General features: G+C 50.0%; 1 protein-coding gene across 5 annotated transcripts in view; it reads right to left on the bottom strand.

Annotated features, from left to right (window-relative positions):
* Positions 1 to 1,243: 1,243 nt before the first annotated feature.
* The window catches only part of LOC143438038 (kinesin-like protein KIF19), a 49,806-nt gene continuing 24,871 nt past the window's right edge, over positions 1,244 to 26,178 (bottom strand). For 4 of the 5 annotated variants that reach the window (XM_076923510.1, XM_076923513.1, XM_076923511.1 and 1 more), the window contains 10 exons: positions 24,563 to 24,737; positions 23,248 to 23,422; positions 19,028 to 19,298; positions 15,937 to 16,058; positions 12,043 to 12,170; positions 10,838 to 10,946; positions 10,390 to 10,722; positions 8,348 to 8,498; positions 6,645 to 6,752; positions 1,244 to 4,734 (listed from right to left, as the gene is read on the bottom strand). In XM_076923510.1, the coding sequence (XP_076779625.1) occupies positions 4,634 to 4,734; positions 6,645 to 6,752; positions 8,348 to 8,498; positions 10,390 to 10,722; positions 10,838 to 10,946; positions 12,043 to 12,170; positions 15,937 to 16,058; positions 19,028 to 19,298; positions 23,248 to 23,422; positions 24,563 to 24,737 (1,673 nt within the window). In that variant the 3' untranslated portion in view covers positions 1,244 to 4,633. The remainder of the gene's footprint in view (positions 4,735 to 6,644; positions 6,753 to 8,347; positions 8,499 to 10,389; positions 10,723 to 10,837; positions 10,947 to 12,042; positions 12,171 to 15,936; positions 16,059 to 19,027; positions 19,299 to 23,247; positions 23,423 to 24,562; positions 24,738 to 26,178) is intronic. The other variant, XM_076923512.1, reaches the window with a different exon arrangement.

Below are 26,178 nucleotides of genomic sequence, written 5' to 3'. Positions count from 1 at the left end.
CCCAAAGCCAATCTCCATAGTCCAGTGACCATACTTGTCTAACACATAGGTGACTCAAACGGAAACCAACCAGAATGATCTGTCCCTCTGAAGTCGGTCATTGCACGTATTTGTGTGTGAGTGTGCATGTGTTATGCATATGGAGGTCAGAGAACACTTTGCTGGAATTGGTTTCTCCACAATGTGAGTTCTGGGCATTGAGCTGAACTGAGGTCCTCAGGCTTGGCAACAAGTGCCTTTCGCCATCTCTGTGGCCCCTGAAATAGTTAACTTATACTCTGCTCATCTTTCCTCTACTTCCAAAGCCACCTCCTATAGTAACAACATGCAGAAACGTTCTTACTGTGGAAACAGCCACATGGTGCCCACTGTTTACAGACAAAGCAGCAGCAGTAGAACTTGAGTAGCTAATGGAAGGGGCGCTGTCCTGCAGTGACAGACTTTTATCTCGGTCAAATTCTGGGCTCCAGAGCATGAGCTACACAACTGTCTAATGGTTTCTGGATAGAGAATGCACCTGCCAGGAGAGGTTAATAGGGGCTGGCAGTGCCCTGGATCGGGAACCAGCCCTCACTGGGGGATTCTAGGCAGGGGCTCTACCACTGAGCCACACCCCAGCCCCTCACTGGGGGATTCTAGGCAGGGGCTCTACCACTGAGCCACACCCCAGCCCCTCACTGGGGGATTCTAGGCAGGGGCTCTACCACTGAGCCACACCCCAGCCCCTCACTGGGGGATTCTAGGCAGGGGCTCTATCACCAGGTCATGCCCCCTAGCCCCATATCGTGTTATTTTCCTAGACTCCAAGCTTCTTCACATAAGTGGGCCTCCCAGCCTATTCTTCTGCTGGCCTTATCCAAGGGTTTTGCGTTCCCTAGAACCCAGAGTGTGTCTTAGACAGAGGACATGTGCCCTACTGGTTTCATAATCAGGGTTGCAACAGAGGATAGACAGAAGTTACTGTGGGTCTTGCAAAAATGAACCAGATAATGTCAGTTGGGAGCAAAGAGGCCACTGGGAGGTTCTGACATACCTGGGTACTATGAGGATCTGGAGAATAAAAAATAAACCATCAGGCCACTCAGTGGTGGCACACACTTTTAATCCCAGCACTTGGAAGGCAAAGGCAGGCAGATTGTTGTAAGTTCAAGGGCAGCCTGGTCTACAGAGTGAGTTCTGTCAAGGCTACACAGATAAACCCTGTCTTGATTTAAAAAATAAAGATAAATAAATCAATAAGTAATAAAAAGAAAGGAAACTGTTTATTGTCTTGCTTGTTCCTTTAGTATTTGCATCTATTGTATTGCTAGTTCCTCAACCTAGAACTGACCTTAATACTTGCTTGTAATTAAAATGGTATAAAAGCAAAAAGGAGGAGGGAGGATGGGATAGGGGGTTTCTAGGGTCGGGGGGAATGGGGTAAGGGGATGACATCTGAAATGTAAATAAATAAAATATCCAATAAAAAAACAAAAAAAGAAAAGAAAGGATAGAAAAGGAATTATCAATAGATGGGACCATGTGACAATAAAGTTTCTTCACAGCTAAAGAAACAGCAGAACATCCAAAGACCCATAGGCTGGGGGGTCTGCAGCTAGACCTCACACAGGGGACTAACAGCTACAAGTTACACAGAACTGCAGAGATTGAGTGCTAAGGAAAGGCGACTGCATTTAGGACATGGGCTAACAAATAGGAAGTGTTCAAGAGAAAAACATAAATAATTAGTAACTATTTTTAACTATTTTTAAAATAGTTACTCAACCTGCCCAGCCATCATGGAACTGCTAATTAACACGACTCTGAGATACAGACTCACTCTAGTCAGAATGGCTGTCATTAAGAAATCCGAACTGAGGTCAGGTATGGTGGCACAAAGCTTTAATCCCAGCACCTGGGAGGCAGAGGCAGGCGGATTTCTGAGCTTCAGGCCAGCCTGGTTTACAGAGCAAGTTTCAGGACAGCCAGGGCTACACAGAACCTTCCCCCATCTGAAAAAGGAGGAGAAGGAGGAAGAAGAGGTAAAATCTGATAACATGGGCCTAGAAAGAGCCTCAGCAGTTAAGAGCTCTGGCTGCTCTTGCAGAAGACCCAGGCTTGGTTCCAGGAACCCATAAATCAGCATACACCCTCTGTTCCAGGGGATCTGAAACCTTCATCTGGTCTCCATGGGCACCACAGACTCACATGGTACACAGGCACATGGGTACACATGCAGGCAAAACACTCATACATTTGTCTTGGAAATTTTATTTTTTTTAAATTGTATGTGTACATGTGTTTGGCTGCATGTATGTCTGTGTACCAGGTACATGCAGAACCTTTGGAGGCCAGAAGAGGACACTGGATCCCCTAGGACTGGAGTTACAGATGGCTGTGAACCACCATGGGGTTGCTAGGAATTGAACTCAGGTCCTCTGGAAGAACAGCCAGTGCTCTTAACCTCTGAGCCGTCTCTTCAGCTCCAATGCCCACAAATTAAATATAAAAGGAAAGAACTGGCAACAAATGCTGAGGAGAATTGGGGAAACGGGGACTGGCGAGGTTTGGTCTGTCACTCTTGGTAACGCTAAGTCCTGCACCCAAAGGTCTAAGTCTATGAGTGGATTCTCACAGCTACACACTTTTGTTGTGCAAACCTTGTTCCTTGATTTAAAACTAATGGCTAAGGGCTGGAGAGATGGCTCAGTGGTTAAGAGCAGATCTGTCCTTCCTCCCTTTGTCCTCCTCCTCTATTAATAAGTACCATTATCACTCATCATCATTATGTTTTTTTATTAATATTTATTTTATTGTATGTGCATTGGTGTTTTGCCTGCATGCCTGTTGGTGTGAGGGTGCCAGATACTGGAGTTACAGGCAGTTGTGAGCTACCGTGTCTGAAGTAGAAACTTTTCTTTGGAGAGTCGGTTATGCCAAAGGATGTCTACAGAGTGAATTCCAGGACACTTAGGGATACACAGAGAAATCCTGTCTCAAAACAAACAAACAAAAAATAGTTTTCCCATGACCTTAAAGTTATAAAGTCATCTTACACCCATGTAAAGGGTTCTTAGTGTGGCACTTGGGGCCCATGGGCCTGAGGAGCCTGAGATTCTAGCTGGCTTCAAAGTCAAAGACTGTATCCCTCCAACCGTCTCACCACAGGGGAGGTAGACATCAACAGGGCTCACAAACGTCACAGCAAGCCCCCAGATGTAGAAGTCACCACCCAAGCCCCAAATGGGCAATGGCTTCAAGGAAGCCGTGAGCTGGTTTCCCTGGCAGCATGTGTCACAGCGCGGGTCAGGGACCCCAGCATCTGACTGCAGCTTCTGCCTATCATTTCTGAGCTGGGTACACACCAGTCCAAGACCTACTTCCGCATCAGTGATGGGGCTGCCACCCACCTCCCCCTCTCAACCCCACGGAGGCAAAGCCACAGTCCACCCAGCCCATCTCCCTGAAAGTTCCGAATCCAACACACAAAGGGAGAGATGCCCTATTCTGCTTTCCAGTGCTGGGATAAACAGCATGGCAAAAGCAACTTGGAGAGGAGAGGGTTTACTTCAGCTTCCCAGTCCATCACTGAGGGACATCAGGGCAGGAGCTCAAGCAGGAGCAGAGGCAGGAAAGCTACTTCCTGCCTTGCTCAGCTTGATCACCCTGCCTCCAGCCCCTTACCCCTCATACCCACATCTCAGAAATCAAACACAAAAACCAGACAAGGCAATGTCTTGTCAAACATGGAACTCAATTTTGTGTCCTCTTCCCAAGTGATAGCGGCAAGTTTGAGGCCAGCCTGGTCTACAGAGTGAGTTTCAGGATAGCCAGAGCTACATGGAGAAACTCTGTCTTGAGAAAACAGGGAGGGGAAAGGGGACAGAAGGCCTTGGGAATGTGGCAGGCGTTAGGGTGCTGGCCTAGCACACCCCAGGTCCTGGGTTCTATCCCCAGCACCACATAACAGGTGTGGTGGTGGCCCATGCCTCTAATCTCAGAAGTTAATAGAGGAAGGCAGTAGGATCAAATGTTTAAGGTCATCCTCTGCTCCTTTGCAAGTTCAAGGCCAGCCTGAGCTACATGAGACCCTGTGTCAAATAAATAAATAAATAAACAAACAAACAAAGCCAAATTCCTAAGCCCCTAAAGTCCTCCCCATTCAGGTCCCAGTAAAAGCCAAGCACACGTTCCTACTGGTGCCTCTGGGCTCTCAGCAGCAGCTCCCTCATCAGCATGGCTGAGGGCTTGGGAAGCTTGTAGGGGCTTGTATGGGAGACGGTATCAGGAAAAAAGCAATCTTGCCTTCCCCAGTGCTGGCTTCCCCGGATGACCACTTGCAGACTGTTCAGAGGTTAGTGGCAACGAGGACACATCCTTCCATCCTTTCTGACTCTGCTCAGACCTCCCCCGGGGACCTCTTCAGCCTGAGCGTGAGCCATGGGCTGTCATCAGAACCCAGGCATGTGGAGCTGTTCTAGGAGGATCCTCAGCAACTGTAATGACCCAGGAAGCCCAAAGTCAACACAGGGTCTTGGACAGGTCCTTAGCCATGAGAGGTGACCCCTGAGTCCTGTACGGCTTCTCGAGCTCTAGTCGGGTATTGGGGTCCACTGGATTCTTGGCCTTCCAGGTGGCTGTCTCCTGCTGCCATCTACTTAGGACGCCTTGGCCTCTTGGCACTGCCAACCTGGAGCTTGGAGGGATTGTTGGGGGGCAGTGGGCTTTGACGTCGGCCTCTGCTGTCTGTAGACCCTGGGGTGGATGGGAGATTTTAGTTTGTGGCCAGGTAAACTCAAGAAGAGCCAGCACTCACCAGACATTGTGACTTTAGCTCCATCCATGGCTGCATGCAGCTCAACACTCACACAGAACCTGAACTCTCCCTACACACACACACACACACACACACACACACCCCACACACACATACACACATGCACGAATGCACGTGCACACACCACACACACATGCATCACACATACACGCACACACACATGCACACACACAGACACATACATAAACACACACAGACATACACACCACACATACACACTCACAGACATACACACACACAGACACATACACAGACACACACACCACACACACACACACACACACACACACACGTGCGCGCATGCACGGGCACACACACACACAGACACACGCCACACACACACATGCACTCGCACACATTTGGGACAGACAGCTGATTTCAGCAACTTCCTCCTCCATCTATCGTGTGCGACCAGGCACGCTTGACTTCATCCAGTGGCTTTCCTCCCCAACCTTCAGGTTCATTTGGCCTCCCGTACTTTCAGATCTCTCAGGACCCTCTGTTTGATAACATGCCCAGCAGCTCTGGCCAAATGCAACAAAGACGGGCACCTGTTTGGACCCTTCCCTTGGACACTTCCCTATTCCTCACACTCAATAGTATTAAATAAGCTGTCGTGTCATTCAGCATGCTTGGCTGACCAATCAGCAACTGGAAGACCCCTTCACCCAGAGTGCCTTAATCTTTTTCCCCCAAAAAGCAGCAGCATGTGGGAGGGTAAGATGCAGCAGCAGGAACTGAGGTCAGACAGCAGGAAGGACCTCCCACTTGCTCCCTACTCCTCAAAATCCCAGTAGTCAATAGCCCAGGGCTGCCTGACTTCAGTGGCTTGGTTGTCAGGTGGTTCCGTGGGTGACAAGATCATTCTAAAGACACCAGAGGAAGCTTGTTGTCCCCAGAAGGGGCTTGGGGGAGGTCTGGTTTCTCTATGTGAGATGACGATGACACAAGCATGCTCACTAACATGGCCGACCTCATAGCCTGCGTTTAGTAACGCACAGGACACCACACTGGGCATCTCTTTATGGATTTCAGGAATCTATGTCAGGTGCAGGGCAAGCACGTACTGAGCTAACTATACACCCAGTTCTGTAAGAGTGCATTTTTAAAAAGACTTTGGGAGATCCATAAGCAGAGGGTAGAGAATGGACTCACCTCGGTGCCCACCTGTCGACCAGACACCTAATTCCTGTCATTAGACCCCTGTGCCACCTCCCCAGGACAGAGCCCCGAGACCCCATTCTCCTCATCCTGACCCACCCTGTTCCTCCCCCCCCCCCACTGACTCCACTGAGCAGGGTTCTATCAGTGTCCCCTTCCCAGCTACAGCTGGGAACCTTGAAGCCTGCTGACCCCCTCCTCCCAGCCTCATCCAGCCCTCTCCTGCCCACCTTGACCCTTGGCCCCCAGCTTCCAGTCAGCCACTCTGGAGCAGACCTCTCATTCAAAGTTAAGGGATCTTAAAATGTTTGAGAGGGAAGTGGAGTGTTCCATCGGGAATGTCAGGGAGCTTCTGTTGGGACAAGGACAGCTTGGAAAAGCCACCTGATCCCTAATGTCTCCTCCTAACCAGCAGAACAAGCTGGGTGAGGAAGAAAGGGAACTCCAGGTCATGTCCTAGCTGTCCACTCACTGCCCAGGTCATCCCCCAACCCCCTGACTTCTGAGCGCATCACTGTCTTCTAAACCGACTAAGTAAGCAGTAAGCGGCAGAGCCCTGGAGAGTGGGAAGCTGCTGGCCCTCCATGGAGTCTCTCACAGAGAGAGGATGCCAGTGTCCAAGATGACAGTGGGGTGGGGACAGGAGGACACGAGGTCAGACACTGACCTCGGATGTCACGGGGCAGGAGGGGAGGCCGGCTTGGGGCTGCGTTGCTCTGCCACATGGCACTGGGGAAGGTGAAGCTGACCTCTGGCACCTGAAGCATGATTTCATCTGAGGGAGACACCGGCAATGGGAAATGTTATTTGTGGGAGCTAGCTACCAGGCTGAGAGATCAAAGGTGTGAGGAAGAGATGAGGCTTCTTCCTCAGTGCCTCCCTGTGACTCCACAGGAGGCTGAGAGGGAATGGGGGGTGAAGGGGAGGGGGAGAGGGAAGGGGGAGGGAAGAGGAGAAGGGAGGAGGGAGAAGGACGAGATAGATTTAGAGTAAGTATTTTGCTAAGTAATCTGGGTTGGCTTCAAACTCTCAGTTCTCCTACCTCAGCCTTCCAAGAGTTGGCAGTACAGGCATGCAGTGATTGCTTGCTGTGGAGACAGGGTCTCTGTATGTAGCCCAGGCTGGCCTGCTACTCCTGATCCTAATGTGTGAGCCTCCTGAGTGCTGGGATCACAGGCAAGGAGTTTAATCCTTGACCACCTGGTGCCAATGTGCTTTGTCCCGTGTGTGCATGCAGCTTTGCATGAGTGCAGAGGTCAGAGGTTGATATTAGGTGTCACTTTCAGGTCTCTCACCAAACCTAGAGGTGTCATGCCTTTGGCTATAAAGCTTTGTGACTCTGCCCCCATTACTGGGGCAGCAGATGCACATTACAGTGCTAGGCTTTTCCGTGGTTGCTCAAGGTTATGTGGCACTTTACAGACTAATTGTGATTGTAGAAACCCATATCTGTAAACAGAACAGTGCTGCCTGTGATTCCAGACCTCAGGAAGCTGAGGCAGGAGGATGACAATCTAAAGAACAGTCTCAGCTACATACCAAAATGTTTGTCAAAACAAATTAGAAGAAGAAGGAGGAGGAGGAAAAGGGGAAGAGGATGAGGAGGAGGAGGAAGAGGATGAGGAGGAGGAGGAAGAGGGGAAGAGGAGGAGGAGGAAGAGGAAGAGAAGAAGGGGAGGAAGAAGAAAAAGAGGAGAAGGAGAGGAAGGGGAAAGGGAAGAGGAAGAAAAGTGTTTCAGGTTGAGCATGGTAGTACATGCCTTTAGTCTCAGCACTTGGGAGGCAGAGGCTAGTGGATCTCTGTGAGTTCAAGTACAGTCTGATCTACAAAGTGAGTTCCAGCCAACTAAGGTTACTCAGTATCTCACAACTAGGTTAGACCTGTCTCAAAAAAAAAAAAAAAAAAAAAAAAAAAAAAAAAAAAAAAAAAGAGTTTCTCTGTTTTACTTAAGTCAGGGTCTCACACAGCCCAGGCTAGCCTCAAATCTATTATATAGCTGAAGATAACCTTGAATCTCTGATCAGCTTCCACTTCCTAAGTGCTGGGATCACAGGCGTGCACCACCACACACCTCTGTGGTGCTGGGAATGGAACCTAGGCCTCCAGGCATGCTAGGCAGCCACTCTACCAGCTCAGATTCATCCCAACTGGCTTATATAGACACAAACTCTGCATCCAGATATGAGGAGATGGTCAGAGGGACCTTGACTTTCCAGTTCACTGCTCCATCCACCCAACAATCAATTAAGGAAAAACAAAAACCAAAACTCAACCCAAAACCATAGACAGCAGGTGGTTACCGTCCCCAGCTTTTGGCTTGTATGGCTTGAGATAAAGAAAATATTATTTCTCTTTCTTTGACCCTTTACCCGTGTGAAAACTGAGGCTGGGTTTCATCTTGGAGGCCACAGGGACAGCGGGGAAAAAGCTCTTCCCTGTCGGCCTTGGTGGCTGGAGGTTTGCCGGGGACAGCTGGCTCTCGGATGGATGCTCCATAGAGGGTTGATGTTTCTCCAGCGTCTGCAATTGGGAAAAGGCACACAGAAGAGCAGAGTGTGAAGATGTCGAGGTCATTCTCATTAAACACTACTATGTGCCAAAATAACAAATGGCTGGAGTCTTCTTACTCCTCCCCGTTTCCCTAATGGAGGGCGTGATAGCTTGAACAGGTGGGGCTCCCGTAGATGCATGTGTTTGAATGCTTGGCTCATGGGGAGTGGCCTTGTTGGAGTAGGTGTGGCCTTATTGGAGTAAGTGTGTCACTGTGGAAGAGGGCTTTAAAGTCTGCTATGCTCCAGCCAGGCCTAGTGTGGCACGATCTTCTGCTGCCTGCAGATCAGGATGTAAAGCTCTCAGCAGTTTCTGCTGCACCATGTCTGCCTGCATGCCGCCATGTTTCCCACCACGTTGAAAATGGCCTAAACCTCTGACCTGTAAGCCAGCCCAACTACATGCTTTTCTTTATAAGAGTTGTCATATTCATGGTGTCTCTTTACAGCAATAAAACCCTAAGACAGAGAGCTTTCAAGGGTGTGTGATACATACGTTAGTGTATGGGATATAGCCCTCCCTTGCATGGGTAGGGCTTCAACCAATCAGGGAAACCCTGAGTGGGAGAGTAAAGCAAACATTCCCCAAGCAAGAGAACCCTCTTGTCTTCTAACTGGGACACTACGCTTTTCCTGCCTTCATAACTAAAAGGAGGAGCTTGCCACTGCCGCTGCCACCGCTGCTGCTGCTTCTTCCCCACCCTTCTCCCCTTGCCAATGACTTCAGCTTCTTCTCTTCCTTTATATTGAACAAATCAGCTTATCACTTGCTTTTCTCTTTCTTGATTTTTAGTTTTAGTGTTTGGGATACAGGATTCCAATATGCAACCCAGGCTGGCCTTGAACTCATGATCCTCCAGCCACAGCTTGGTAAAATGCTGGTGGCATTAGAAGCCTGCATTGCAATATCCAGCCTTCATATTATTCTCAAGCCAGTAAATACCCTGTGTTCAGCAGAGGTTGGGGCTTTGGCCACCAGAGGCAGAATAGAGGCTGGCCAGGCCCTCAGTTACTAGCTAACACCAAACACTGGAAGCACAAAAACAGATGGTAGTGTAGACACAGGGAATTAACTCTCACATGCTACTTAGGGAACTTGCTCTGAAGCCAACCAATGACCCATTCCTTAAGTTAAAATATAAGTACTGACTGGGGACATGGCTTAGTAGTAGATCATCTGCCTTGAATCCCTCAGTGATAGGCTGGGGGTGTGGATCAGTGGTAGAGCCCCTGCCTAGAATCCCCCAGGGAGAGGCTGGGGTGTGGCTCAGTAGTAGAGCCCCTGCCTAGAATCCCCCAGTGAGGGGCTGGGGTGTGGATCAGTGGTAGAGCCCCTGCCTAGAATCCCCCAATGAGGGGCTGGGGTGTGGCTCAGTGGTAGAGCCCCTGCCTAGAATCCCCCAGGGAGAGGCTGGGGTGTGGCTCAGTAGTAGAGCCCCTGCCTAGAATCCCCCAGTGAGGGGCTGGGGTGTGGCTCAGTGGTAGAGCCCCTGCCTAGAATCCCCCAGTAAGGGGTTGGGGGCGTGGCTCAGAAGTAGAGTTCTTGCCTAATTCCTGCAAGTTCCTGGGTTCTATCACTAGTACCACAAAAGGAAGAAAGGGAAAAGGAAGGGAGATATGATTGGCACATGAAAGCTCTCATGTCACAGAGCTGCATTCCTAGCGTTATAACTGCACAAAACACAGAAGGACACTGTGGGTTTGGGTCAGCACCGGGAAGGATTGGTTTGGAATGGACATACTTCTATCTCAACTGCGGGGATCCCAACCACACGTGGCAGTGTGAGTGGTCATCTGCCCTCCCTGCCTTCTTCTGCTGCTGTCCCAGCCATTCCCTGGCACCCAGACAGACAGATACATACTTGGTGTAGGCTCCAGGTGAATGAGGGTGACCGCTTCCTTCCTGCCTTCCTATCCAGAGAGCGGTCCCTGCTGGGGCTGGCATGGGGCCACCTCCAGTCTGCAGGACTGGGGTCCCTGGAGTCCAGGCAGCTACCCTCCTTGTCGTACACCTTGCAGCGCCGGCTGGCTGCTATGAGAGCAATGCTCTTGGTACCCAGGGCCATCTCCTTGAGGGCCTGGGCACTCAGAGGTGGGCTGCTCATTTCTCCTGCTGGCTGCGGGGTCTTCCGCTCCAAGCCGGCCGTGGGCTGCAGCCTGGAGAGCAGGCTCTTGGAGCCTAGAGCGTTCAGCTTCTGTGAAAGAAAGCAGAGGCCACCCTCAGACACTATGGGACCCCAGAAGCAGTCCCTCCCCGTGCAATCTAGCTGGAAAGAGGACTCCCATGTAGCTAGCACCCTGAATACCAACCTCAAGCATAGGGGGTGTCAGCAAGATGCGGAGGGCCGGCGGAGGGAGAAGAGAGTCTTGTTTTCCAAGCCTCCGCAAGGGAGTGCTTTTTGAGGACCTGTTCCCATCACTGTGGATGAAACAGGAGACATTCTAGAACCCCTGGCGCCTTTGACATAGACTAGGCAGCTAGGATCAGCTTCAGCTGCTGCTTCAGCCCAGAGCACTGTGGTCCACACACTACTGGGCAAAATGCTATGTTGCTGTGGCTGGGGCCACGCTGGCTCACCCATGCCGGTCACCTACTATGGGTAACCAGGGGCACAGCACAGGCTCTGCCCTCTATTTAAGATGGATACATGCTAAGCTGTTCAGTCTTGGATGTCAAGACAATGGGATGCAGAATGACCATATAAATGAATGTCTAGGCATGTCTGTAAAGGGTCATCTAGACTGAATTAATTGAGGAACAAAGACCTCTCCTAAATCTGAGTGATACCATTCCATGGGGGTCCTGGGCTAAATAAAGAGGAGGAGGTGAGCTGACTATCAGCATCCATCTTTCTCTGCTTCTTAATGGCAGAAGTCATGTCTTCTTCATCATAAGGGAGTGTACCCTCAGACTGTGGCTCAGCAGGAACACCTGCCTAGAATCCCCCAAGGAGGGACTAGGGCCATCACTCAGTGGAATGGCACATGTTTGTGCACACACATGGGGCAGAGACATGTATGTGCTCTGGCATGCGAAGGTCAGGACAAGCTCAACTGTCCTTCTCCATGCACTGTGCACCTTGCTTTTTTTTGAAATGGAGCCCAGAACTCACCCAAGCAGGTGAGGCTGTCTGGGCCAGTGAGCCCCAAGGTGTCTGCCTGCCTCCACCTCCTCAGCAGTGGGATGATAATGCATGCATGCCATCCTGCCTACTACCTAGTTTGTGCAGGTTCTATGGATAAAACTCAGGCCACTGGACTTGCAAGGCAGTCCCCTTTGAGTTATCTCCTCAGTACCTCATTTTCCCCTTTGAGTTATCTCCTCAGTACCTCATTTATCTAAGACAAGCTCAGGAGGAGAATATGAGTCAGGGCCCCGGAGGAGGAAGCTGGGCTCTGAGGTGAGCCCCTGGCTGTGGGGCAGCATCAGCAGGTTACCTGAAAACTACAGGAGCTACAGCCTCAGCCCCGCCTGGGACCTGTTCCCATTGCTCGAGCATAGGCGCCATGCCCACCTGTCTCTCTCTAGGAGCGTCTGAGGCAGCTCAAATGTGGCACCCCACGGGAGATCCCTCCTGTCACCCAGGGGCTCTCCACTGCTCTCCTCAGTCGGTGGGGGTGACACGTTTATAATGGGGCCATCCTGGAAGGAAAGAAGCATAGTCAGGACCTGGGAGCACCAGAGACTGTCACCAAGCTGAAGGTCTCTGAGGGACCATGGGAAAACTGGTGCACTGAAGCTCAGGGGAAGCCATGAGCCAGGGAGCACCAGCTGGAGCTATTTAACCTGTTTTCATCACGGGAACAGGGGAAACTCCCTTCTCATTTGTGGGAGGTTTCTGGAACTGGCAAGCTGCAGAGCACGGTATTACAATGTCCCAGGGGCTGGGGAGGGAAGAGGAGCTAGTGGTCGGTAAGCGGAGGGTTCTGATTCAGGAGGAAGAGAAGTTTCTAGAAGATGGAAATGCCCTCACAGTGCTGTGATCTGTTTGGTGGCATGGAAGTCCTAGTGACGCACACCTTTGCACCCAGCACTCGGGAGGCAGAGGTGGCAGATCTCTGTAAGTTTGAGGGCAGCCTGGTTTATATAGTGAGTTCCAGGATAGCCAGGGCCACATAGTGACACCCTGGCTCAAAACAGACAGAAATACATAAAATAAGAATTGTCAGAAGGATGGTGGAACACGTGCCTAGAATATGCAAGGCCTTGAATTCACCCCCTAGTACTACCCTGTCCAGAAAACAATGATAAAATTTATGCATGGTTTCCCACGCAAAAAGAGAAGAGCGAGAAGAGATTGTGGTGGTTGTTTTGAATTGTCACAATTCAATTTGTGACACAATTTAGAATCACCTGGGCAGAGAGTATGAATGAGGGATCGTCCAGATGAGGGGGGCCTGTGGGCATGTCTGTGGGGTTTTCACGATTACAATTCATTGATGTGGGAAGACCCGGCCTCAAAGTGGGCAGCACTGTTTCTTGGGTTTGGGTCCTGGACTGTAAAAAGGGACACGTACTGAGTACCCGGAAGCATGCATGCGCTCTCTCCACCTGAGACTATATTTATGGTAGTCAGCACCTGAGGAATCATGCCCATGGTGGGGTTGTCCTCTGGTGTTCACATTCCACAACCAAACAAGGAAGAGAACTCTGCATGTACAGCTGGTGGCTTAGCAAGGCTTGCCCATGAGCCTTGAGCAAGCCAGGAGATATGACACTGACACCCCCAGACACTGAGAAGTCTTTAACACACCTGTCAAAGTGTGTGGTGTCATCAGAGAAAGGAGGATGAAAGGCTCACTCTGTTTATTAACTTTTTTTTTTTTTTTTGGTTTTTCGAGACAGGGTTTCTCTGTGTATTCCTGGCTGTCCTGGAACTCACTCTGTAGACCAGGCTGACCTCGAACTCAGAAATCCACCTGCTTCTGCCTCCCAAGTGCTGGGATTAAAGGCGTGCACCACCACTGCCCGGCCTAAAGGCTCACTCTGATAAGTGAAACAAACAGTCTCCTGCCCACGGGCCCACTTAGCCATACTGGGGAGAACTCTAGAGGTGCCTGTGAGCTGGGCATCTAACTGAAGAAGTTGACACTAGAGGTGTCCAGGGGTGTGTGAGGGGACCCTGTGCTGAGAACCAGAGCCCAGACCCCAATGTGCTGGGCAAAGATTTTCACAGAAGCCAAATGCTTGTGTTGTCACTATGTGCCAAAGATGGTTCTTTGAAAGGAACAGTGAGGCTCAGGGCAGGGATCAATGGTAGGGCTACCTACAAGTCTCTGAGTTTCATCCTTGGCATCCTGAGTCACGCATGCATGCACGTACAGACTTATGTACAGACAGGATTACTTATGTGTAATCATGACAACCAGCGCATTGAGCTCATCACGAGGAGATGCCAGTCTAGCCCGACCAAGTCAGGGCCATTCTGCAGACCAGCCCAGTAGCACCCTCAAGTGTCAGCCTGGGGGACAGAGAAGTTACGGACCCTTCCAGATTGAAAAGATTAAGGACATGTGGTGAATAAAGAAGCACAGATCCCACGCCAGACTACAAACTGCAAAGAGACATGGGTACAAAAACCAGGTATGTGGGCCCAGAGGATTGGGGGATGGAAGTTGGCTCATAGGTTGAGAGCACTTGTTATTCTGACAGAGGACCAAGTCTGGTTCACAGCAGCCATGTCTGGGCAGGTCACAGTCCCATGCAACTCCAATGCCAGGGGTACACACACACACACACACAAATCTAAATAACAACAAGAAGAACCACTAGACATTAGGTTCATGACAAAGTACTTGCCTAGAATCCCCCCAGTGAGAGGCTGGAGTGTGGCTCAGTGGTAGAGCCTCTGCCTAGAATCCCCCAGTGAGGGGCTGGGGGTGTGGCTCAGTGGTAGAGCCCCTGCCTAGAATCCCCCAGTGAGGGGCTGGGGCATGGTTCAGGAGCCCCTGCCTAGAATCCCCCAGTGAGGGGCTGGGGCGTGGCTCAGTGGTAGGATACTTATCTATCATTCACAAGGCCTTGCGTTTCATGTCCAGCATCACAAAGGAACCTAACCAACAAATAATCCCTGGGTGCTAGGGACCAGTGGAGCAGGAAGGAAAACCAGGAGAGCATCGGATGTTTTGGGCCGATACGCAGCCGAGTGTGGTCCTACAACGGTGAATACCTGCAAACCCACAGAATTAGGAATGGAGGTGAAGTGAGATGTAAACTGTGTCCTGAGGGGGCACGATGGGCTGATGCGGGCTCTCTGACGGCAGCAAACAGACCCTCTCTGGAGAGGGATGTTGGCAACAGAGGAGTTGCAGACTGGGATACGTGGTCACAGGGAACTCTGGTATGACATGAGTTCAAAACTGCTGTAAAACATCAGAGCCAGGCACGGCTCACACATGCAAACCCCAGCACCTTGGAGACTGAGACAGGAGGGTTTCAAGTTCCAGGCCAGTCTGGGCTATGTAATAAGACCCTGCCTCAATGTTCTCTCCCAAAAATATTCTACTTTAAAAAAAAAAAAAAGTGAAAAAAAAGTGAAATCATTCTTCCCAACAGGAGCCGCCAGACTCTAGAGGAGGGGCCAGAAATTCAAGTATTTCTCTGAGTTCCCCAGAGGGTGCATCCCAGAGTCTCTGAGACAGTAAGGCCTCTCCACCTGCCAATGCGCAGGATTCCCTTTCCTCCTCCCCAGCTTTGAACCACCTCAGATTCTTCAAGGACTAGAGGCGTGACAGGAGAGAGAGCAGAGGTGGCCTCACCTCAGGGAGCAGCACCCACACCTGCCTAGTGCTCCAGTGGACCCTGCTCCATTAGCTCACTAGACAGGCTGTGCTCTTCAGACCTGCCAGATTCACCTAGTTTGTGTGTGTGTGTGTGTGTGTGTGCATGTGTGTGCACATGTGTGCACTGTGAATTTTGTTCATGTATACATGCACATGTAGGAGAACAGTCCATGTGGATAGCAGAAGTAGACTTCAGGTGTTTTGTTTTGAGACAGGGTCTCTCGCTGAACCCAGATCTCATCAATTCAGCACAGATGGCTGCTCACCAAGCCCCAGGGATCCGCCTAGTTCTGCCTCTCCAGCACTGGAATGACAAACACATCCTGCCTTGCTCAGCTTTTTTCAGTGCATCCAGCTGCTGGGTCCTTATGTTTGCACAGTGAGCACTTACCGACCAAGCCATCTCCCCAGCTCATCCCCTGGTCCTGGACCTGCTCTGTCTGCAGCCTGGGGCTCGGCACACACTCCACATGCAACTGACCCAGGGTACCTGGTACATGGATGTCTTAGTTTCCTTCTCCATTCCTTTGGTGCCCAGAACAGCCCAGCACAGGCTAGCCTAGAGCAGAGCATGATGGGATGTCGTTGACCATGGCATTAGCCAGAGGTGGGGAATTGAGACTCACTTGGAGCGAGCTGGACATTACTGAGAGCTGCAGCAGCAGTCGGTCCAACGTGCCCTCGCCCAGCTCCCGGGAGTAGAGTCGGTACTGTTGCTCCAGAGGCTCCGGGGCTGAGATGCCATTATCTGAGGAAGCAAAGAGAGCAGCCATCAGAATTCACTAGAACACACCACCCCAGGCACATGAAAACCCCTACCGTGTACCAAAAAGGCAACACCCTTCCTAAAGTGTTCAAAGGGGGAGGCTTCCTAGGTAGACCATTTCTTCTCCAGTAAACTGTCTTTAAATCTCCACCCATTTTAACTTATTTTTTGAGTCAGGGTCTCAGGTTGTTCAGGCTGGCCTTGAACTCACTAGGTAGCTGAGGATAACCTTGAACCTCTGATCTTCCTATGTGTACCTGCCAAGTGCTGGGATCACAGATGTGAGCCATCAGGTTTATACAGTGCTGGGAATGGAACCCAGAGTCTCATGAATGCCAGCCAAGCAATGTGCCAACTAACTTGCATCCCCAGCCCTATGATAAATATGTATATGTATGTGTATATGTGAATGTATGTATATGTGAATTTACGTATATATGTATATGTTTTCTTGAGACAGGGTTTCTCTGTGTAGCCCTGGCTGTCCTGGAACTCCCAAGCCCTATTTTAATTTACTGTGATATTTTTGTGTATGTGATATTAAAGATAGAGTTTAGGGTCCTCTGAGGAATTAGTGGGTAGAGGCTTGCTGTGCAGTCCTGGCTGGCTCAGAACTCACTATGTAGATCAGGGTGGCCTTGATCCATCGGCCTCTCCTTCCTGACTCCTGGGATTAAATGCATACACCATTACACTTGGCAAGTCCAGAATGTTGAGCATGCTAAGCAAACACTACTATCGAGCAAGCCACACCTCAGCTGAAGCTTAAAATCGTTTTTCTATTTGTGCTGAAATACCACTTTCAGTCATAACACAATAGTATTGGGCTGGACATGGCAAGCGCTCGCCTGGCACAGGTGATGCCCTGGCACAGGTGATGATGCCCTAGCACAGGTGATGCCCTGGTTTCTATCTCCAGCATTGCTAAAACAGGAAAGGAAGAGAAGGGGGATGGGAAGAAAGGACTGCTAATGATTCTAAAGTGAAAATAAAAATTTAACTAAAAGTAAAAGGCCAACTTTTGGAACGTATCCCCAAAAGAACTGAAAAAATCTATCTATCTATCTATCTATCTATCTATCTATCTATCTATATATCTATATATCATCTAGCTATCTCCAGGTGGTGGTGGTGTAGAGCTTTAGTCCCAGGACTCAGGACACAGAGGCAGACAGATCTTTGAGTTTGAGGCCTGCCTGGTCTACAGAGCAAGTTCCAGAACAGCCAGGACAATATAGAGAAACCAAAAGAAAGAAGAAAAAAAAGAAAAAAGAAGGAAAGAAAGAAAGGAAGAAAGAAAGGAAGGAAGGAAGGAAGAAGAAAGAAGGAAGGAAGAAGAGAAAAAAATTAAACATGAATGTCCTCCAAAGCATTGTTGCTAACAGCCCCAGGTGGGAGCATCACCAACAGATGAGTCTGTGGACACAGGCTGTCCGCGTGACGGACTATGACTCAGCTACAAAAACAAATGACATTGTGGTGTCTGCTGTAACATGAATGAGCCTAAAACGTGTTGTGCTAAGTGAAGGAAGTCAGACACCAAAGGTCATATAGTGTATGATTGTGTTCACAGGAACCATCCCACCCGGGTAAAACCACAGTCAGGAAGATGACTGGGCTCCCCTGTTCTTAAGAGGAACCTGAGGCCAGGGGACTGTGTATCAGAGGACAGCCTGAGTTACACAATGAGACCCAGTCTCAGAGAGAAAGAGAAGAACATGGTGGCAGTGTGTGACTTTAAATCTAGACAGAGACAGGGACAGGAGGGTCCCTGGGGCTTGCTTCACCGACTCAGTGAGCTCCATGTTCAGTGCGAGATTGTGTCTCAAAAACAAGGTGGTACGAGGTACGAGAAGGCACTTGGATGTAGACCTCTCATCTTCACACATGCACCCACATGCACATGTCACACATACAAACACACACATATGCATACACACACATGCAAAATAAATAAAATATTTTTAAGAACTGAAGACAGGGCTGGGAAAGGTGGCCTTTAATTCCAGCATTCAGAAGAAAAGAGACAGGCAACTCTCTGTGTCTTTAAAGCCAGCCTCAGGGCTGGAGAGATGACTCAGAGACTAAGAGCACTGACTGCTCTTCCAGAGGGCCTGAGTTCAATTTCCAGCAACCACATGGTGACTCATAACCATCTGTAATGGGATCTGATGCCCTCTTCTGGTGTGTCTGAAGATAGCTACAGTGTACTCATATACATAAAATAAATAAATAAATATTAAGAAAAAAAAAAAAAAAAAAAAAAAGAGCCAGCCCGGTCTACATGAGTCCCAGGCCAGCCTGGTCTACACAGTGAGACTCTGTCTCAAAACACCTAAAGAAACACACAAAAAGTCCAGGCCTAGACCCTGAGGAGGCTGAAGTAGGAGAGTTTGAAGACAGCCTGAGTTAAACAATGCATCCTGGGAAAGAAGGGAAGATTAAAGAGATGGAGGGTGGGAGGGATGAATGGGTACAGGGAGCCAGCCACAATAAGCAGGCTGGTGTTTGTGCTTGGGGAGTTAGGGACTGTCCTATGTTTTCAGACAAAGTTTTGGTTTATCTATTGTGCTGGGAATTGAACCCTGGGCTTTAAGTTCACTAGGTATGTTCTCTAACAATGAGCTGTGTCCCTAAGCCCTTCCATCTCCTGTTTTTGTGTGTGTGCATGCCTACATGTGGGTAGCAGTCAGAGGACAACCTCGGGCATCCTTCCTCAGGCACCATCTACCTTTTGTAGAACTTAGCCTGGAACTTCCCACCTGGCCATCCACAAGGACAAGCATGTACCACCATGCTCAATTTTTTAATGAGTTTATAGGCTCGAACTTGGATCCCCACACTTGTATAACAAACACTTTGCTGTCTGAACCATTTCCCCAGCCCTTGCCCTGAGGTTTCTCTTCCTAGACTGCAGAATCACTTGACCCTACACGTCAAGCTGGCCTCACCCTGCATCAGCTGTCGCTGCCCCTGGATGAGCTGTTCACACAGCAGCCGGTGCTGGTGGTAGCGCTGGATCACGAAGTCCTTCTGGCAAAGCAGGCTCTTGCGGCATAGGTTGTCAGCCTGGAGCTCCGTGTTCTCCACCTCCAGCTCGTGAGCCCTGCACAGCAGCTGCAGGACCTCCCGCTGGTCCTCACTGGTCACCTGCCTGGGCAGCAACTTCTCCATCTGTGAGGCCTTCTGCTTGGCATGGGCCAGGCGCTGCTCTAGCCCAGCCTGGGAAAGACAAGGAGAGTCAGGGCCATCACTGACACCAGTCAGTCATCCTCACGATACGTGGAGCAATCAGCCCTAGCAATAAGCCTAACACTGATGAAGTCCATTTGACAGGACCTAGAATTACCTAGAAGACACAAGTGAGCAATAATGCAAACTAGGTAGCCTCTGGCCATGCTCATGAGAGATTATGTTGATTAGGTTATTTGAAGTGGGAAAAGCCACCTTACACATGGGCCACCCCCCCAGCCCCACTGGGGTTCTGTACTGTATGAAATAGAGAAAGCTGAGCCCCAGCATGCATCTCTCTCTGCTTCCTGACTGTGGATACAATGTAACAAGCTGTCTCATGCTCCCATTGCCAGGCCTCTGTGGATACAATGTAACCAGCTGCCTCATGGCCCCATTGCCAGGCCTTTCCCACGGTGATGGACTGTGCATCCTTAGACTGTGAGCAAAAATAAACCTTTAAGTTGCTTTGTCAGGCATTTTATCCCAGCAACAAGAAGAGTAACTTAGTTCCATCCCCAGGTCTAACCAAAATCTTCTGCCTTCAAAATCCTGCTGCTTTAACCTATCTATGTATAGAGCCTTGGTGACCCTGGAGGGACCAAGCCAGCTTCTGGATACAGCAAGCAACTCACCAGAGAGTTTGTTTTTCAAGTGCAAACCCAACTGTGCAGAGCCCACTCCTCAGGGGTAGATCCCACAGCCCATAGCTACCACTCAGTGCCCTAATCACCCTGAGCTAGTGCCAGGCACCCAGGGACAGGGCTGGGGCACCAGAACTCGCAGTGCCAAACAGAACAATGAATGTACTCTGAATCCTAGTCTGAGTGGCCTCATCCCGCAACAAGCAGATGTCTAGCTGCTCTGTGTGCCAACCTACAGCAAACAAGCCACTCTTCCTGTTTATGGTCAGTGTTTCCCTTAGACCAGCAGAATCCCTGGTAAGGGCAAGGGTAGAGTACATATAAACACAGGACCTTCCTAGAGCTGGCTCTGTTTGTGCAGTGTGTTGTGTGAACCTATGGTCCCTCTGCTGCTTTGACACGCTGCTTTGGTTCAAAACCCAAGTGTGCAGGAATTCTGCCATAATCTCAGAGCCATATAATACAGGAGATTTGGGGCTGGAGAGATGGGCCAGCAGTTGAGAGCACATACTGCCCTTACAGAGGATGATGTGAGTTCTGTCCTCTGTAGTCATCTACAGTCTGCTGATTCACAACTACCTGGAACTCTAGCTCTAGGGGATCTGATGCCCTCTTCTGGTCTTCTCAGAAACTGGCACTTACATGCATATGTACCTCCCCCCTGCCACACACACACACATATACATATAGACATATAAATAAAAAATTTTAAAAATAATTATTTTCTAAAGAAAATAAGAGCTTGGTAGGCAGGGTGCTAGGAGCTTGGTAGGCAGGGTGCTAGGAGCTTGGTAGACAGGGTGCTGGGAGCTCGGTAGGCAGGGTGCTGGGAGCTAGGTAGGCAGGGTGCTGGGAGCTAGGTAGGCAGGGTGCTGGGAGCTAGGTAGGCAGGGTGCTGGGAGCTCGGTAGGCAGGGTGCTAGGACTTGGTAGGCAAGGTGCTAGGAGCTCGGTAGGCAGGGTGCTGGCAACTTTATGGAAAATGTGGCCATTCGAGTACACACCCTCAGGAACCCTGAATAAACTCTTTTCACTCCTCAACCTGAACTCGGATCAGTCTTTCTCCTCATCTCGCCCTCCTTTTTAGCCAGAGTCTCACATAGCCTAGACTGGCCTTAAACTCACTATGTAGCTGAGGGTGGTTTTGAACCTCCGATTCTCCTGCCTCCAGAGTGCTGGGATTACAGGTGTGCACCACCAGAAGTGTAGTTGATACGCTGCTGGAGATGGAACCTGGAGCCCTACCAGCTGAGCCACATCTGCAGCCTCCGAGTGAGTCAGGAGCTGCTAGGGAAATGCAAGGTCATGATGAGCTTGTCTACAGTACAGCCCATCTGCTCCTTCCTGCAGAAACCACAATGGGGCTCTTAGCCACCTTTTCTCCTCGCTTCTCCTCGCTTCTCCTCACTCCTGACCCGCCCCAGTACTCCTGCGTGGGGCTGTGTGTGGTGTGGAATGGCAGATTCCTCCCACTGGGACCTGTAAGTGGCAAACTGCCTTTTCAATTCCAGGAAACAGAGCCACCCACCTCATACTGTGACATGCCTCCAGGGTGCCCCTTACCACAAAGCTGTGGGCCACACTCTGGGTCCTGACTCTCTCGCAGCATGTGAGGGGAATCAGGGAGAGCTCAGGCCCAGCTTGTCCCACAGACTTCCAGACCTGATCACCCTGGATGAAATGAACGGAGAGCCCTCAAGACCTGCCTATAGCCTGTAGCCTGCTTCTGTACTCCCACCAGGCAAGGCCCCAGCTCTCTGTACATAACTGTGGATACATACTTGTTTGTATGTACACACAAGGGTGCGTGCACACACACACATGTGTCTGAGTGTGTGTGCACTTGAGGGAGATGCTGACCCTGCCAATAAAACAACCTTCACAGCAACTTGTAGCCTTTCATCCTGAAGTCTGCTCAGATGACTCAGCAAAGAAACTATCATACCATTCAACTAACTCCACAGAGCCCCCAGAGAGCCAGAGCATAGGGCTCTGGGCTGCCTTGCAGGCTCAGAGTCTTGGTCCCCAAGGAATGGGCAGATAACAGCTGAGAAAGTTGTGTTCTGCCACCGTTCTTATGCTCTGGGATTGACTCCACTGCCTTCCTCCCAACTGCTCTCCAAGCATCCTCCTTGAAGTCCTCTCCAACTCCCCTCCATCCAGCCTCCCCTCCATCCTCCCCAACTATCTGGACTCCCCTGAAGCCCTCTTCCATTCCCCTCCCCACGGCATCCTGAGTTGGCCCCTCCTCTGCCCACTCACACCTGTTCTGGTGACTTGCTCCTCTCACCTGTCTCTCCTCAGATCAGGGCTCAGGGCCCAGGACATAGCAGCTCTCACTGAAGCCCCAGTACATGGACTCAAGCTCACACTTCAAGCCTTGCTTTACTCAGCTGATCACTTGCTTTGTTGAATGACAGGCTCACTCTGCGGGCTCCTGAGTGGCAGGCTTGGCACTGCAGGCTCCTTCACGGGTTGATATCTGAATTTCCCCCTTGAGATTCATGCCATCTACTTGATACTCTTCAGACTCAGACAAGAGGCATCTATCTTATTTTTAAAAGTTGTTGAGCTGGGTGTGGTAGCACTTGGGAGGCAGAGGCAGATGGATCTCTGAGTTCAAAGCCAGCCTGGTCTACAGAGTGAGTCCCAGGACAGCCAGGGCTACACAGAGAAACCCTGTCTCAGAAAACAAAATAAAAACAAAGTTGTACAAAAGCTAATCACTCATTTGAAGTGAGGTGACAGGAGCTCCGACTGCTGAGGGCAGATGAGACAACACGAAGGGCTACTTGCTTTGGTTACATAGCCTTTAAGAGAACTAAAAGCCTCCTGCTTTTAACAACCTGACATTGCTGGATGCTTCTCCCACTTCCTGCAGACACACCCGGCAGCTTTTAGCTAAGGAGCTGCTCCGTTCCTGCCATCACTGACCCTTCCTTCCCCAAAGCTTCCTCAAGCAAGCCTTTTGTTAGTTTCCTAAACTGAGTTTACTAGCTAGCCAGCTATTGTACAAACAGCTCACACAAAGTCAGCTCTTCCCCGCCCAAAGACAGTGCCTCTCGAATCCAGGCTGACCAAGGATGACCTTGAACTTCTGATCTTCCCCGCCTCTACTTCCCTAGTGCAGATGTCTGGCACCACACCTGTAGCGGCGGATGGAACCCTGGACCTCATGCTTGTAAGCAAACCTCTATCCACCGAGCTTCATCTCAGCCCTGGACAATGTCTCAGAGAGTTGCCTGGCTCAGATAATAAACTGTTCCTATGACTGAGGGCTGCATCCCTCTCCCTCACCTTGAGGGCTGCTGTTTTCTGCTGTTCAGTCAAGAGCAGGTTCACCTCCTCTCTGGCCAGAGCCACCTCTGAGGGCTCCGAAGCCTCGACTTCCTCTCCGTCAGCATCCACTGGCTCCTTGTCCTTCTCAGCACTGTCCATGTTCGCGTGGTGGTGGGTCTTCTCCCGCTCCCAGCTGTAACCAGGACACGGGTTTCAGGGGTCAATTGTGCCTGAGCTCAGAGCCTCACACACCCAGGGTGCTCTAGGCCTACAAGCCTCCTCACAGGCACAAAATAAGGAAAGGGAGGAATCGGTTCTCCTTCATGTTCTTCCTACATATATTCCCTGCCAGAGTCAGCCATAGCTACCTCTTGAGAAAACATGCCTCTCCGGTCCTTGCTGTCCTTGGGGGACAGCTGTGTGACCAGGGACACTAGGAGGAGTAGCTGGGCTTGACCAGCAAGGGGACCACATTGAGCCTAAACAGGATGCATGGAAACTGGGCCAGAAAGGAAGACTGAGGAAGACATCTCAGCGAGCAGACGCCTGGCCAGAAAGGGCAAGACACTGTGAGTGTACTGTTAGTGTTTACAATAGCTCTGGTGTGAGGACTATGCTCTTTGTGTAGTTGAAGGGAGAGAAGAAAGATGAGGATGACGATGACAAAGTGTGCTGATAAACACTTGTCATCCCAGCGCTCGGGAGGCTGAAGCAGGAGGATCACAAGTTTGAGGCTAGCTAGCTTAAGTTATATAGCAAGACATTGTTCTAAGCAAAGAGGGTCAAGAGAAGGAGAAAGGAAGAGGAAGTGAAGAGGGGCGGAGAAGAGGGGAGGGGAAGAAGGGAATTGTGGGAGAAGCAAGAGAAAGGGTGAATGAAAGCCAGGTTTTGAGTGACAATGCTGCCTGAAGTCACCCCTAAGTGAATGACCTGTATCCAGGTTTTTCCAGGACTTCAGAGGGACACCTGCTGTCCCAGTATGATAATTACCAGTGTCCCTTTCACCTCCAGGTGCACCCCAGCTATTCCCTGCACAGGATCACTCTGCCTTCAGAGCAGGGACACATATGGGTAAGTGGACAGTGGGAAAAAGATTGTGTTAATATTTACTGAGCCCCTGGGCTAGCTCTGGACTTCAGACATAAGAGGTCCCAGGGATCTAGAAGTGTCTCACGCTTGGCCCAGCTTACCAATAGTGTCATGACAGGAGAGGAATAAAGACAGGGCACCTGCCTTCTTGGGGACAGGCAGATGGTAGCAACCAGTGGCCTACTTAGTTCCTTGACTTCCCTTCCCTTTCGGGATATGCTGTGCCCAGCAGCAGGATACTCACTCTGCAATGGTCAGTAGGTGGCGAGACATGTCTATGTGCAGCTCAATGTTGGTATTCTCCAGCTCCACCAGGCTGCGCCGCATCTCCATCTGCTCCTTGAAAGCCCCAATAAGCTGTGCCCGGATCTTGTTCATCTGTAGGCGACTGTCCTCCTCTGCATCATGGGGGGTTGTGACTGCAGGTGGGGAAGGGGACGGCTCAGCCAGGAGCATTGGCAGTCACATAGGCATGAACTCTATGCTCACCCAGCAAGATGGCCATGGGGCCATGGGCATGTGTGGATGGATAGGGGTTGGGGGGTATGGGAAGGGCTGGTGTCTGGGGGGGATGTAGAGATGGGCGGATGGATAGATGGGTAAGTAATTGTTGGTGTATAGGTTGATAAGTGGATAGACTTTATCCATCTACACATCCATCCATCCATCCTCACAAAAGTCTATCCATGGATGGATGGATGTGTAGATGGATAGATGGATGGATGCATGCATGGATGGATGAATAAGTGGGAAGAGGGATGAATGAATGGCTCCCCAGTTGGTGGGAAGATGAGTGTGTGTTTAGGCAGATGGATGGATGGGGGATAGGTGGGTGGATAAATGGATGTGTGAGTGGATGAATAGCTGATGGATGCATATGAAGGTGAATGGATGGATGGTAGGTATGGGTAGGTGGGTGGAGAGATGGATGGAGGAAGGACACGTGGCTGAGTAGCTGGATGGGTGGCGCGTACATAATGGTCTCACTTCTCTCTGAAAAGCCTTGGCTTTGTCCAATTGATATATTACCCACTTAATACGTATCCCAAATCCCCAGCATTATCCTTTTAATTAGTCTGAGAAGTGATTTCTGCTTACACTCATGTTTCCTAAAGCATTAGAGATTTCTCATCTGTCAATTAAATTCTGCATGACTGACAAGATGGCTCAGTGGGTAAAGGTGCCTACAGCCAAGCCTCACAACCTGAGTTCAATCCCCAAAACCCACGTGGTGGAAGGAGTGAACTGATTCCTGCAACTTGTCCTATGACCTACACACACACACACACACACACACACACACACACACACCACAAATAAATAATAAATAAAATGAAAATAGAATTAATTTTTCTGTAAATTGTCTATTAAGCATCTTGCCCACTTCTAATCATTGGGCTACTTGCTTATATTTTTATTGATTTTTAGAAGTCTTTTGTAAATTATGGCAAAACTTATCTTCATAAACCAAAGAATGTGTGCACATGCCTAATGGACTTGACTTTGGTACTTTTGTCCTTTGGTGGTGGAGGGTTATGGGTATATAGTCTGTGTACATGTTAATGTGGTCTGTGGGTTCCTCTGTTTAGCCCTGGTTGTCCTGGAACTCACTCTATAGACAAGGCTGGCCTCAAACACACAGAGATCTGTCTGTCTCTGCCTCCTGAGTGTTGGAATTAAAGGTGTGAGCCACCACAAATGGCCTGCTGTTTTGTTGAGAATCCTAAGAGGTCCTCATGCCTTCGCAGTGACTGGGTCATCTCCCAGCTCCACACAGATGTCTCTAGAGTCTATTTTTGCAAGTTTTCTTTTTGTTGTTGTTGTTGTTCTTAGAGAGAGGCAGGGGTAGAGAGGAAGAGG

Source organism: Arvicanthis niloticus, chromosome 24, assembly GCF_011762505.2.
Source record: "Arvicanthis niloticus isolate mArvNil1 chromosome 24, mArvNil1.pat.X, whole genome shotgun sequence".
In the NCBI taxonomy this organism is placed as follows: domain Eukaryota; kingdom Metazoa; phylum Chordata; class Mammalia; order Rodentia; family Muridae; genus Arvicanthis; species Arvicanthis niloticus.
This window is presented reverse-complemented; position numbering and strand designations above follow the sequence as displayed.